Raw genomic sequence first — 14,971 nt, 5'->3', positions numbered from 1 at the left:
CCCCCCAGACCAGGCATGTTAAAGGTGTAACATGTCACTCAGTATTGGCTTCATTGGGACCAGGAATCAGAGTTGGCCTCAGGCTCTGTGCCTTGCAGGGTGGCCCAAGATGCCCAGACTGTTTCTGCTGAGCTCCTCCTCTGCTGCACTGAATCGTGCTTTAGTCTGGGATCTGTGAGCATGCACATGACTTAGGGCTATGGATGCACTTGAGCTCGCCCTATCTGCTGCAGCAGAATGGGTGTTTTGCCTAAATAATTGCATTTCCTGGGTGCCGCAGGCACAAACCCATGGAATCTGCTGGCCATAACTCACTGCTTGTGATCTGCAGGAAGGGCTGGGGGAAACATCGATGCTGAAAGTCCCCCTCCCCTCGTGGACAGGTCCAGAACATCAGGGGGGAAAGCACTGCTGTGCATGAGCATCCTGCAGCCGCTGTGGGCAGAGCATGCGGGGGCCTTTCCAGCCCTCCAGAGGAGTCATTTGTTCAAGGTCTCCATGCAGCCAGTGGCAGATGAAGGAATTGGATCATTCCTCTTCTTCCAGCAGAACAAGACATTCTCCCCCCCCCCACTGCCCATTACGTTTTAAGCTAACTTTCTTTCTCTGCTTAAGCCTTTCCAGAGTGCAAATGATCAAAGCAGGAGATTAAAGACGCATCCTGATCTGATGAGATCAGGAGTTTTGTTCGTTTCCTTATGCTAGAGAAAAAGCAAAGCATCATTTTGGTATTTCCTTCCCCCCCCTTTAAATGTGATCAGGGTGAAGCTAATGTGGCTTTGCTGGTCCAGTAGGAAATGGAACTCAATTTTACATGTTTTTTTTTAAACCATTTTACTGTATTAAAAATGACAGAGGTTAGAAACAAAGCTCTTATACTTTTATTGAGCTGGAATTACAAGTGACAGAAAATCATTTTGGCCCTAGTGCAGTAAATGTTATCACTAAAGCATGTTCAGGGGAGATTAGGACAGTCTCTCAAGCACAAGAGACAAAAGTTCACAAAGCAAGAAGTGATTTTGCTGTCCTTGTCTCACAGCCGTTGTCTGGTGAGGAGACAAAAGTATTTGAACTCTTGGGAATGCTGGACCTGGGGGGTCAGGGGACTGTGGGTGCCTCTTGTGGAGCCTGAATCAGGGGGAGAGATGCCTTGCCCAGGTTTTGAATACTGTTGACTGATGGTTGAGATCTCTAAGTGAACGCTGAGTGGCTGTAAATGGGGATTAGGGGCAAAAGGATGGAGATGCTGACCTTGGGTAGGTGATGTCACTTCTCGAAGCTTGAGGGAGATGTAGCTGCCCTAGGATGGATAGGGAAGAGCTGCTTGTAAAAACAGAGGGCCACTGGCCAATACTGTAGAATCCTAGAATGGTTTGGGTTGGAAAGGACCTTGAGAACATCCAGTTCCAACCCCCTGCCGTTGGCAGGGATGCCTCACACTGAGCCACGTCACCCAGGGCTCTGTCCTCCCTGGCCTTGAACACTGCCAGGGATGGAGCATTCACCACTTCTTTGGATAACCTGTGCCAGTGCCTCACCACCCTCACAGTAAGGAACTTCTTCCTCATCTCCAACCTGAACTTCCCCTGTTTCAGTTTGAACCCATCAGCCCTTGTCCTATCACTACAGTCTCTGATGCAGCAGCATCCAGAAGCCCAGGGAGAGGCTCTTTCCAGTGTAACAGGGCTGGTATTTACCCTGAGCCTGTTCTCCCAGGGAAGTTTCCTCTGTCTTCGCACTCTGTTTTTTGTCCAAAGCAACCAAGCCAAATATTGTGCCCTTCATCAGGATTCTGTTGGTGTTTGCCAATTCATCTGTGTCAGGAGCTGTGATGTTTGTGGTAAATCATTTTCTTCATGAAAGCTTTTAATGAGGAAATGAATTGATTGGATTTTTTGCGTACTGGATTCTTGCCACTAATGCCCATAGACCAGCCCTTTGTTACACATCTTGCTTGTGAATGGGTCACTCTGTGGTTTATCCCCAGTCCTTGATCTCTTTCCAGACCTCACCAGTGCTGTTCTTGAATGACTCAGATGTCAACCCAAGAGGGGCTCCAAGTGGAAGAGATGAATAACTTATAGAGGGCTTTTCTTTTTGGCATGGCCAGAAGCGGGCAGCGTGTGTAATGCCCTCAGCCCTGCTGCTGCTGGGTGGGAAGGTGTGAGATGAGCTTGAGGAAAGAGTCACAGAATGGAATCATGGAGTCATTTGGGTTGGAAGGGACCTTTAAAGGTCTTTAAGGCTGCAGAGCAAAAGGTCATGTAAAGCTTTGCGTTTGGAGAAAGAGACCCATTCTGATGGAAGGGAGTTGGGAACCTTTAGAACTTAAGAGAGGGAGGATCCTTGGGGAGTAAAGGGTGTCCCAGGGGCCAGCCAACATCTTCAGGGTTCACAATTCCTCTTGAAGCTTCTTGCACATAATGCATGGTGACCATTTGCCGGGGTGCTGGCAGCATTTCAGGCAGAATTCTCCATCTGTCACTATTCATCAGGCTGGAACAAATCCTGGAGAGCCTCATGTATGCTCATGTCTGTCTTTTTTCCTCTCTTTTATCTTACAGGTACCACTTGGACTTTGTGCCTCGAGGTGAGTACAAGCCAGGGGAAAAAGGGATGAGCTCTTATGAGCTTGGGGAGTAGGGAAGGGCTGGATGTGTGTGTGTTTCCTATGCAAAGTCAATAAGGAAGAGAGCTTAAACTGAATATAGAGCTGTGTGTGGCAGCTCTTAAGGTTGGAAATGGGCAAAGCTGGGGTGATGCTGTAGCAGGAGTTGGGGTTAGTATTCTCACCGAGCAGCACAAGTTCATTTCCCCTTACCTTTGAGAGCAAACAGTACAAAACTGAGTGGTGCTGATACAAACACAATGACTGGGACAAAGGCCTGAGGTTCCTAAAAGGCAGGAGATTGCCATGAGCCATTGACTTGGGAGCAAAGAGCTATTGGGTAACCTGCAGGGGGTTTCCTTCAGTCTCACTGCTTCATGTTAATGTGAACTTGAAACTGGGTCCACCTCCAGGTGGAGACGAGTGGTTCAGGACTGTGACCATCTCTTGGTATGGCTGTTCACAAGCTGGGGTATTCCCATTGTGACTTTGGTCTTCATTCCCACAGTAATGGGGGTGATGAGTTAAACTTCCCAGGGTGCCTGCAGGTCACAAGCTGTGTCACTGGGCTCTCCTGTGTGTTAGGGCCAATTGATGGCTATGTGTTTGCTCAGAGCTGACCTGGAGCTCCTTTGACTCTATTGAATTGGTGTTGCTCAGCTCTGATGGATCATTTAGAGTGTTGGGTACAACCAGGCTGCAGCCAAGGATGTGGTTCAGTGGCTTCATCCTTTCTCCTTACACAATGGTTGTGGTATGTGAGCACAGGCAGAAGGATGCCAACGTTCCAACAGGATGGGAGCTGGGGCTGTAATAAACCCCCTTGGGAGTGTTCCAACTCAGCTAATCCTTCATTTACTCCAGGAATGAATTCCAGTATGTTACCTCCTCAATCAGGGACCACTTCCAGCACATCCTGGCTGGCTGGCAGCACAGAAATGTCAGAAATGCAGCGGCGTTGCAATTCCCACTAGAACAGTGTTATCACATTTTAATAGGAGCCTCGGTGCAGCCTTGGTGCTTCTAATTGCTTTCAAACCTTTGTTTTCATGCGTTTGGTTGATGAACCCAGCATCTGGCATCATTTGAGAAAGTACAACAGACAGCTGTGTTCAGAATGAGAAAAAGAAGAGGATTGGAACACATGAAAAGGCTCAAAATGAGATTTTTGCTTTAAATTTTGAAAGTTCATGCAATTTCAAGGGTGGAGGAGGGATGCTTTTGTTCTTTTGGAACAGTCTTTCTTCTCTGATAGACTTGGAAGCCTTAGTAATATTAGGAAGATTGGTTTGTAGAACTGTGCATAGATTTGCAAATGGAGTGCCCAGCTTGCTTAAATCCCTGCTAGGCATCACTGTGCAGGTATTTGGGTCTTCAGGGATGGAGGTGTCTCTACGTGTGTCCCCAGGTCCTCTTGGCAGCTAATGCTATTGGGAAGAAAGTATGCTAAAGAAACAGGGCAATCAGGGAGTGAAAACATGGGCTTGGATGTCCCTTTGAGAGCCTCAACTTCAGTTTTTGATCCCTTGCTGGAGAAAGGAGAGGTGGTGATGAGAAAGTTGGTGCATCTGATGGAAAAAGAGCCCCAGAACTACAATGTGGGGTTTGATTTTAAGGAAATAAATCTCATGTGCCTTATCTTGGTAAGAGAACTGCAAAATCCAGGTATCAATTGGCTATTGAAATAACAGGCTGATGTGACAACGGAAAAGGTTTCTTCTAAGCAGGTTTGTGATATAAAGAGCTTTCCTAAAGGGGATAAGCACAAGTTGCAACCATGTCTGAGCGCCTTGAACTCAGCACTGCTCTGAAATCCCCCTGAAGACCAAAATCCATCCATCCCAACCTGCTGGTTTCCAGTGTTGGCTGAAATGAATAGAATTGGCCTTGCTGCTTCCCAGCAAGCAGAGATTGATATGGAATGGGAGCATAGGCAAACAAGAGTGGTTTGAGAGAGATGTATCTGAACAGAGGAAGCTTTGCTGTGCCCGATTCGTATGCACCAAGTGATGCTGTTGACTGTAGCGTGTAACTGCAAGTTAGTTTTGCCTTGTTCCTTAGGTGCTCTTTGAACAGAGTCCCAGGGTGACTCATGCTTCCTTTCGGAGGAGGGCTGACTGCCTATGTAAAGCATTTTATACACTTAATATATTTCCTGCATGCCTGCCCTTGCTGTCTTGCAGCAACCTCCCCTTTGTGGAGAGTGAGCTAAGCAGAGCTGGCAAAGAAAACCTGGAGAGGACCTGGGTCACTTGTAGCCCTCCCCCAGGTTCCTTGTTGCTGTTTCCATCTCTTCTCATAATTCAGTGCAGAGGAAATGTTCTGCAACAGCTTTGATTTAGAAGAAACGAATGGTCTGAGGGAGCAGCGTGAGGCCGTTCTGGGGTACTGCAAGGGAATCCAACAGGAGGAAAGAGAGGGGTATTTGGGAAGAGAATGGAGGGCCAGGGAGCAATGTAGAAGTGAGGATTAAAGAAGGAAAAGGTGCATGTGTGGCAAAATGAGAGCTGTGGGTCAGGGCTGGAAGTTTGGTTCTGCTGGAATGGGACTTTGAACTGAATTATTGTGTTTTAGCTTCTTCATTCCCAAACCCAAAAGACATGTAAAGATGGGCAAGCATAACAAGACACGGTCAGTGGTCGAGGCGAAGTAATTGAGGCCATTGATGTCTGTACAGTGTTTTGAGACACTCAAAGCACAAGTAATGCTCTGCTTGGAGACACAGACCTTTGGAGATGGAGACCATGTATGTGGCTGTGCCCTCCCACCGAGGGATCTAGCCTGGGGCTGTCAAAGAATTGGCCCCCCAAATCCTCCTGTGGGGTACCTGGGCCTTCCTTCTGGTGAGTGTCCCCTTAGCAGAGCACTGCACAGAGAATGGGTTGGGTTGGAAAGGACCTTAGGGTTATGTAGTTCCACCCACGAGTAGACTCCTTCTACTAGACCCAAGTTGTTCAGGGTTACTCTTAATTTATATGTACTCATGCTTAAAAACTCACTGTGGATGCAGTTGGAGGCAATGACTTTCTTTATCTCATTTTGAAGAAAACAGCCCAAAGTAGATAAATAAACCCAGTTTAATTTTCATAGGGCTTACAATAACTTTTGGTTTTCCATCAGAAATTGATCCCAAATGGTTTTCTCTGAAGTGTTGTGTGTATTTGCTGCCTAGCTGTGGCCCTTAAAATATTCATAAGTCATCTTAGCGTGTGAAGTGTGAGGATGGTTCTTCCAATTCATGAAATGTAGGAAAACTGAGACGCAAATGTGCTTAAGGTACCAGAACATCTACAGGTCCATGTAGGAACTGGGTAAAGATCTGCTGCTTCTTCCATCTCTGTGCCTTAACCCCAGAAAATGTCACCTCCCTGAAGCTGGGAGCAATATAGATGTGTAGGGAGGGAGATGGGGGAAGGAATAAGCCAGGATTAAGCATGACTTAAAAATTGGGAGCCTTCATGTCTGTAAGAGGACTAGGTGAGTAACAGTGTGGAAAGTCTTAGTAGCTCACTCACAGTGTGTAGTAGTTAGATGAAGTGTGTATCATTTTACCTCTACCAGCCCCACTCGCTTTGGCTCGGATGCAGAGACTTTATGGGTCACTGGTTATTCTCGGGGTTGGATGTTGTAGCAGGGCCTGAGGTATGCGTGTGTACATCCGAGGCGTGCATGGAGCTTGCTTTCATTAACTGGCATTAGACAAAGGCCTCAAGTGTTAGATTTATGAAGTAGCTTTTCTACATAAAGCCTCAAATCTATTGAATTGAACTGAAGCGGAGCTGGATGGGAGACGGAACCGTGCGTTTCCCTAAACCACTGCTCCCTGGCATTGCATATTTGCTTCGTGTAGTTATGACAAGTACAAGTAGCAAATCATTAAAGCAGCAAAAACACCATCTTTACTGTAAAGATCCCCTTTGAAGCCGAGGCAGAGTGTTCCTGAATTAATGGAGTGCACAGTGATGTCCCTAAGTTGTATTTATAAAACCCCCTCTTTGCCTTCATGCCAAGAGGCTCCAGCTCCATGGTGAGCAGGGTTCAAACACAGAAACCTCCTCGAGATTTATGATGTGTTGGACAACGCACAGGGAAAAACCCATCCAATGGCCAATATTTGTACCATACTGTTAGAATATCTATTCTCTCACCATGCGTGGAATTCCCCCGCTCTCTAAACACGAGTGCCAGCGACAACCCTGGGGATGTCATAACATGGAAGAGACAAAGGGAAAACAAACCAACTCTTGTTAGAGTGCCTTCTCCGGGCCAAGCTGTGTTTGGGTGGTGTGTGGGGCAGAGCTAATTAATGAAAACTTAAAATCCCCACGCAGGCATGTGTGCTTGAACTTCCCAAAAGCAAGGCTTTAACATCAACACTTGTGACAGGTCCCTTTATCAGCGCTGAGGCTTTGCTTCCTGCAGCTCCGAGCATGCATGTGTTATATTCTGGGCCAAGCAATCAGTGCAGAGGCAGGGGGGTTTGTGTTGAACTCGCTCCCGTTTCGGAGTTGTGCGGGCTCTGAGCAGCTGCACAGCTTTGCTTTTACATGGGCTTATGAATTATTCTGCTGCGTAAGGTGTTGTTGCGCTTTCTGGAGGCAAGTGATGATGAGAGGAGAGAACAGACTGCTCTGCTTGGAAAAACGTCATAGGTAGGAGGCAGGCGTCTGTGCTCTGGGAAGGGCCCTAGGGAGGTGGATCTGCAGCTTTATTTACATAAATAGCTAGGAAAATGCACAGTTCTGTGTAACTTTGAAACCGTTGCTATTGCATTTCAAGCGTTCAAACCAGAAACCTTTATAATGGTCTTCCAGTGCCTAAAGGGGATCCAGGAAAGCTGGAGAGGGGCTTGGGACAAGGGATGGAGAGGCAGGTCAAGGGGAATGGCTTGAACCTGCCTGAGGGGAGACTGAGCTGAGCTCTTAGGCAGAAGCTCTTCCCTGTGAGGGTGCTGAGGTGCTGGCACAGGGTGTCCAGAGAAGCTGTGGCTGCCCCATCCCTGGCAGTGCTCAAGGCCAGGTTGGACACAGGGGCTTGGAGCAAGCTGCTCCAGTGGAAGATGTCCCTGGAGCTCGATTGGAGCTGGATGAGCGTTGAGGTCCCTTCCAACCCAAACCAGCCTGGGATTACCATGAAGCTTTAAAATCTCTTAAAAACCCTGGGTTTCTTGAAAATGATAGGGACTTTTATTGGGGGGGTCTGCTTATTGCATGAAATGAGGGGAGAAGGGAAAAGCTTCCAAAACTCAACATGTCATTTGATTAGAAAGAGGTAAATCAGGTTTGTTGTTAGCATCTTTCCTTGGAACAAATGCAGAAGTTGCACAGTTTATAACAGGATGTAAAGAGCAGGTAAGAGCAGCTCCAGTTTGATCGTACTCTGCTGTGGTTCATGTCAAAGCTTTCGTGACCTCTATTGAAAAGAATGAGGTCAATGTGGAGGGGTTTTTGTGCTCTTTTAAGCCAGATCCTTGGTTTAAACTTGAGGGCAGTTTGCAGGTTTGGGTTAGTAGGTTCTTCTTGGACATCTCTACTTCATCAATCCAAGTGTTCAAGTTACTGAGTCACCCATCATCCTCTAAACCTCATCTGACCTGTAACACCTTGGTTCACGTTTGGCAGTGTCCTGTGCTTCCCTCCCCAGGGAATCTCAGAGCACGCTGAAGAACAAAGCATTGCACCATAAAGAAGGTATAAAAGAAGTCAGTAAAAATGCCGAATGTCCAGCAGTTTGGGGAGCCCCAGCAAGTTAAATGTTAACTGGTTCTATTGGTCCCACTTTGGTTGGTTAATAAAATACTCTTAATGATGAGATTATCTAAATGGCCTGGTTGCAGCTTTGGAGACAGACCCTTCTGCAGTGCACCCTCTGTGTTTTCTGCACTGGTTTGTGCAGCAGGATGTGCTGGGATAAAGAAATCTCAGGGGTTATTGTAATGTGCTGGGATGAGCAGAGCCCCAGCATTGCTCTGTGCAGAGCAGAACATGCAAGAAATTGTCCCACTGGGGCCAGCGTACGAGAGTGTTCATACAAGCCATCACCTGAGCGTTCCCATAGGGGTAATAGACCCTCCTGCTCCGCAAAAAGGGGGAAGTGATGTAAACTCTCTATTTTGGCTATTAAGGTGGTCTGGAGCCCTGTTGTGCACCACTAAGCCTTTGTGTGGAGCGGGGAACTGGGTGCCCTCTGCACCTATAGCAGGAGCAGGGCTGGGAGTGCAGGGCTGGATCCCGTTTCCTGGCTCTTCCAAGCCTTCAGCTGGTTCAAATCAGGAGTTTTGAGTCTCTCTGCCCCCTCTCCCCCCCATGACTTCTGCTCTGCTTTGGTTTGTAGAGCAGGAACTCCATCCAAATCATCTACAAAGTAGTTAATTCTGCCCTTTTGGCAGCCTCCGTCCTGAAACATCACTGTAAAATCATCCTTTGCATTATCATAAATGCCTAATGGGCATCTTCTCCAGTCCCTGGAGTACCTATGGCTGTGCCGTGTGCTCCTGCCTTTGCATTCACTGCCTGGGCTTACTTTTTCTTAGCAGTGGAATGCTGCAGATACGGGCAAGACAGCCTCCTTGTGTCTTGTCATTGGAATGTGCTTGCTAAGCTCCAGCTCCCTCATGGCTTCGTTCTGTTTATCCCTTGTTTGCTTGGAAGGGTTTTGGCTAAGAAAATACACTGAACCTATTGACACTGCAGTGGCCATTACTCAAACCCCTTTGGCTTGTGGTCTCCTTTTTGGTACCGATGATGCTGCCGTCTTTTATTCAGATCCCAGGCTGTGTTTGCAGAACTCTTTGTCAGTTATTGGTCTGCGCAAGCTTCACAGGCACAGTCCTGTGTTTCTAGATGTGCTTTAGAAGATGAACCAAAGCACAGATCTGTCACTCCCCTCTGCCTCAGTATCCCCATCCTTTAACTGAAGACCTCCTCCCTTCAAAGAGGCTCATCAAGAATAACTTCTTATTGAACAGAGACACAAAGCATTGGTAGCTTTAGGCTGACTTTGCTCGCATTGGGCCGGGCTTTGTGCTTCACTGATGTGTTACTGGGGCATAAAAGAAGGGATAAATCTTGTTTACTTGTTTACATCCCGTGGGAATCCGCTGCTGCTCTGGGTTTCAGGCTTGTTCCCAGCCAGGCTGCAATGTGCTGCACTACCCCTGGCAGGCAGCTGCGCCGTGTAGCTGCTGCCTGCTTGAGAGGCAGAATGTGCAGCGCCTTCACTGAAAGGGTGCCAAGGATTGCAAGAGAGGAGCCGGAGGGAGGAAGTCAAGAGGGGGACGGAGGCAGGGAGAAAAGGGGAGCTCAGCTGGGGAATGACACAGGGGGCTGGCAGGGGATGAGAAAACACAGTCATGGGAGAGATGCTCAGCAGCTTCTTGTCTTCAAGGGTTTGGGGGGTATCTAATTCCCCCCCTCCCAAGCCTCATCAGCTATTTGGCTTCATGGGAAGAAGCTCGGCTGTCTTCAGGCAGCCCTGCCAAAGTTATGGAAACTTGTGGAATGACACTCGTGGGGCTGCTTCCTGGGCTGGGAGCAGGACCAGGGCTTGCTGTTGGTGTTGCTTTTTTCCTGTTAGAAATAACCCCGTAATTGGCTGTGGGAAGAGTTCAGTTTCCATATCTGCCCATCAGATGGAAGTCTAGGAATGGATTGCTTCCAAGGGAGTGACTGGCTTGGATGAGCATGCAGTTTCTTTGCCATGTGGCAGGGAGAGAAAACAATTTAACCCCAGTCTGTTTGGAGCATCTCTCATCCCCCTTTGGAAGCAGAGAGTTGCAAAACCTGAATTCCCTTCGGTGTCACAAAATATTTCTCTGTTTGGACCCGTTGTAGGGCTTTGATTTTTAAGTAGAATTATGATTTTTTCCGGTGACAAAAGGAGGTTTTTCCCCCCCAGAAGCTGCTGTTTTCCCCGCTGCACACTTCAGGAAGGCTGCTCTCGTGTTATCCAGCTCCTGCCTGATGAATTCCCGGGAAGTCTGTGGCCCATCGCGGGCTGATGCCGCAGCTGCAGCCCGACCTGCTGGGCACCCGCGCTCACTGCACCCGCAACCCGCCTGCAAAGAGCTTCCTCCTTCCTGCTCGCCTTTAACAGAAGGGGCAGTTTTAGTGGCCTATTAATTTGCTTTACTCCATGTAATTAGCACAGAAACCCCGGCTACTGAGTGAACGAGATCGGGCTTGGACCGGATTCACTTGTCAGGCAGCCAAGACCTGTTCGGGTCGATGTTTCTAACCCAGTGATGGATCGGCTCCTCGTGTGCACAAGGAGGTCCCTCGCTTTGCTCCTGACCCCACTGCCGTGAGGCAGAGCTGTCCTGCTGGTAAAACACAGCCTAAGCAGGGATGGGTCCTGCTCTCCCCATGGCCTTGTCTGCCTCGAGAGCCAGGGACAAAGTTATTTCCTCCTGTGCGTGGTCTCCACAGCCAAGAAAGCAGTTACGAAGGGGGGAAACCACTTTGAGATCTGTAGATATAGGATTTTCTCATGTAGTTTATTAGTGCTGTTATGGGTACAGCCTGGGATGGATGTGTATGTGCATCCGAGTGATGTGCAATAGAAAACATGGGATTTTCAGGCAGATGGAATGTTATCTGGGCCCTGGTGCTACAAGTCTGAATGAAGAAGGTGCAGAGCATCCGCATCGCCCAAAACGTCAGCTCTTCACGTATTAATCACAAGGACTAACCACACAGAGCCAAATGGGTGCTTAGGAGCCAGCGAAGCCTTTAAAGCATTCAAAAAAGAAACATCATACATTTCCTAGCACATAAATGTGTTTAAAAAGGTATATAATTTATAATGGCAACGTTGACAGAGCTGTAACTACATTACAAAGGCTAAACTATAATCTATTTACAAGTGAGCAGTACTTACTGTGTGGGTGCGTCTCTGTTGATGTGTTTCCATGTGATTCTCCATAATTTCAGCAAGTGATTGTAGTGAGGGATATTAAACCATAGTATTGATAATACTTTTACAGCTCTGCTTTGGGAAATGCATTACTTCTAAATTAGTCCCTGCAAATGTAGGGATATTAACACTGTCGAGCATGAAGGCAGATGGGATTTGGATCAGAGACCTTTATTTGTAGCATGATGCTGAGGAGTCATTACTTTGAAGCAGGAACTTCGTTTCCTTGAATATTAACTGGAGTTGGGGATTTTACTTCCGCTTTGGCATGAACAAGCTTATCATAAAAGTGTAAATGGAACTCGCTCGGTGTTGATTTTTCTTATGCTTTAAAAAGATGCTTAATGAAACTCAGGGTACCAGATAAAGGCCTTCACTGAATGCAAAGTAAAGCTTAATTGCAGTTCCCTTAACAAGCTACTGGAGATGATTTTTTCCCTGCTGCAAAGCCCTTTCACCTATTGGGATTGTTTCTCTTCCTGTGTGTGCCAGGATGCATTAATCCAGCTTCCCCCCCACCCCACCAGGAGAGGAGCACTGCAGCTTGAAGAAAGGAAACTTCTCTGGCAGTTCTTGTCCTGGGGAAGAACTTGGGGTTTTAACAGGAGGTTTTAGTCTTAAATAGAGTCACTGCTCCTCTCCTGCACAAGGGGAGATGGGCATGGAGGCACGTTCTGGCACTGCACCGCAGAACTATAGGAAACCCAGAACCTGAACTGAGGTTTTTCTATCCTTTACCCTAAGTCCTGGTATTTGCCGGATCCTGCAGCGATGCCAGGGCAGAGATGGGGCTCTTACTTTTACACTGCAGCGTTGCAAGCCCCAGAGCAAAGAGGAAGGGAAGGTTCAGGTTATTCCGTTCCTTGCAGAGAGCAGTTTGTGCTCTCAGGGCTGTGGAGAAGGAAGCAACAGCGTGTCCCTTGATGGCAGTGACTCCTGCTGCAGGTCCTCCTTGTGCTGCTTGCGTGGAGCCTTGTGAATGCTTCATTAGGTTCTCCTCATTCTCCCCTTGATTGCTTTGTTCTTCTCCAATGCAGGGATCTGCCAGAGCCAGATCTGGGTGATGTCCATGGCTCCTGCAGAGACCTGGTGTAACTGATGCCACCCGCCTGCTGCTGCTGTCCCAGGGCACTGCTCTGAACTGCCCCCCCCTCTAATGCTGGGGACACCACAGACACAATCTGGTTTGCTATGTAGAAACAGGGTATCTGTATTAATTACAGCAAACGCCTTCAAGCCCCTCTTGCTGCTGCTGTGCAGGAAGCTGTTTCTCCACAATGCATCAGCCAGCTGAAAGCTGGCATCATTTCATCTTCTTTCCCCCTGTGCCACAACTATCATGAAGCAAATGGAGTATTTGGGCACTTGGGGGTACCCAAACCATGCCAGGGGATCCCCTGGATGAGGTGTCAGCCCCAGAAACCTCTTGCTCTTTCCCTTAGAGTCAATCCTGCTTTTTGCTCCTGCTCCAAAGAGTGCTAAGTTGGGGAATGTTGCTGCGGATCGGAGTGGGAAGCGAGCGCAGCATCGCATCAGGTGCAGGGTAATTATTTGCTGGGGTTCTCTGCTATTTGCATTTTATTCCCTGTGTTTTCATTAGAAGCTAATGAGTTTTTGCTTCATTCAGAACAATCGCTTGGCCCCTGACAAGTTGTTGGTTGTTTATTTTGCTTGGCCTCAACTGTTGCTGCTCCATAAACTTTATGGAGAAGGGGATTAAAGCACAACAAGTCCTCGTAATGCAAATCCAAGTGGGAAGGCGATAGGGTTTGTTTGAAGGAGCTGTGTCTGCAGAGCTTTTGTTGGTCCCTTTTCTTGTTCAGTTACTAAAACTAGAGGTGGGTTTTGAGGATATTCCTTATACTGAACCAAACAGAATGCTTTTGGTTGTATTCATGTGTGTTACAGCAGAGTCAGCGTGCTTGGTATGATACATGTATGTGCATCCTGCAGCTGGGTGTGTGATGGACATGTAGACCGGGTCTCCACTCCCATGTAGGGACAGCAAGAAGGAGCCCATTTGTGGTGAGAGCATCCCCCATGTGCTATTTCGTGCATCATCCACCAAAGCAGAGACCTGTGGTTGATGCCTGTACCAGCTTCCCCTGTTCCATAAGTCACTGTAGAGAGGCACTGACTTATTCCTGCAAGTAACTTCCCTGGTTGGGTCCTTGTTCTTGTTCCAAATAGCTTAGTGCAGGCATGCACGGGTGCGGGAGCTGCGCCGCCTCCTGCTAGTTGGAAAGCAGGAGCAGTTTACTCATTACTGCAATGATCCTGCACCTGCACCTCATTCCATGGACACCTGTAACCCCGGGCTGTGCTGGCAAACAGTGCGTTTTGGGTTGAAAGGAGCCAAAGTGCAGAGAGCAGAGCACGGCACAAGGGAGGTCTCCTCGCTACGATGAACGCTGGCTTCTCCTATGCTGCCCGCTTGCTGTTGGGGAGCAGCTTTTTAGTGAGGCTTTTTGGAGCCTTTTGATTCGAGGAGCGGAAAAGCAGAGCAGCAAAGCAGGGGAGAAGCATCTCCTTGTCACACGCAACAGAGCGAAGCGCTGCAATGGCTGCGCCAAGGTCAGGGCGGTCAGCGATGCGCTCCCGGCTGCGCTCCGCTTCCCACCGCCACTGGAGCAGGGATTTCAGTCTCTGCTTTTTAACCCCTAATGGTTGTTTTCTTTATGGAGACACGTGCTTGAATCCCAGTTTGGTGGAGCAGAGGAACATGCTGTAATGGATGGAAGACTGCTCAGCCTTCCATGTTCTGCAGGTCTGATCCTGCAGGAGGATCACAGGCTGCCTTTCTGGGCCAGGGACCGACAGCTTTCTTCTTAGCATGAGGTTTAGCCATGCTGAGTGTTGCGCCTTCCCAAAAGGTCTTTTCTGAATTCCCTTTTTTCCCATAATCCGATGTTCCACACTGTGTGCTGGGATGGCTGCTGGAGGCAAGCAGAGCTGGGAAAAGATTGGATTACTTCTGGGCTTTTCCCCTCTAAGGAAAGTTGTAATGGCTTAAAGGGTGGACTGCCAGGGTCCCCTCTGTTCTGTCATTGCCCCCCATAGGCCTTTGGTTTAAGCTCGAAGCCAAGTCTTCAATCAGTTTTTCCTAGAGCTTTGAGCTTAGCACATCACCAAGGTGCAGTGTGTGGCACCCACTGTGATGGGTGTTTTATGGAGCTGAGCCTGGGGGTGTGATGCTCTTCACAGCCACGTTGCTCCTTCTGGGGAAGGCTTGAGAACTGAAACCGTGCCCTTGAATACAGGAGCCTGGGGGTCTCTGAGAGCTTCCCACCCAAGAGCAAGGGAGGGAAGGCTCCAACTGGGATTGCTGGAAGTAAACCGCATCCCAAATATCGTGTCCCATCTTTGTGCAGCTGGAGACTTAACAGCGTCTCCACTGTGTTTCCAGGTGGGAGGAAGAGCGTTGGAAACCTCTGTTCCAGGCCTTGGTAC

General features: G+C 48.3%; 1 protein-coding gene across 4 annotated transcripts in view; it reads left to right on the top strand.

The window, feature by feature from the left end:
* SKAP1 (src kinase associated phosphoprotein 1) overlaps nt 1-14,971 on the top strand; it is a 140,652-nt gene that overhangs the window by 13,429 nt on the left and 112,252 nt on the right. For 2 of the 4 annotated variants that reach the window (XM_061343139.1, XM_061343140.1), the window contains exon 3: nt 2,565-2,590. The exons of the other annotated variants lie outside the window; for them this stretch is intronic. In XM_061343139.1, coding sequence (XP_061199123.1) covers nt 2,565-2,590 — 26 coding nt within the window. The remainder of the gene's footprint in view (nt 1-2,564; nt 2,591-14,971) is intronic. 4 annotated transcript variants of the gene reach the window in all.

The sequence above is a fragment of the Neopsephotus bourkii genome, unplaced genomic scaffold (assembly GCF_033783945.1).
Source record: "Neopsephotus bourkii isolate Nb327-2 ecotype Australia unplaced genomic scaffold, CSIRO-AGI_Nbou_v1 NB_1821, whole genome shotgun sequence".
NCBI classification, from domain to species: Eukaryota; Metazoa; Chordata; class Aves; order Psittaciformes; family Psittacidae; genus Neopsephotus; species Neopsephotus bourkii.
Note: the sequence above shows the minus strand (reverse complement) of the source record. Positions and strands in the feature narration are given on the sequence as shown.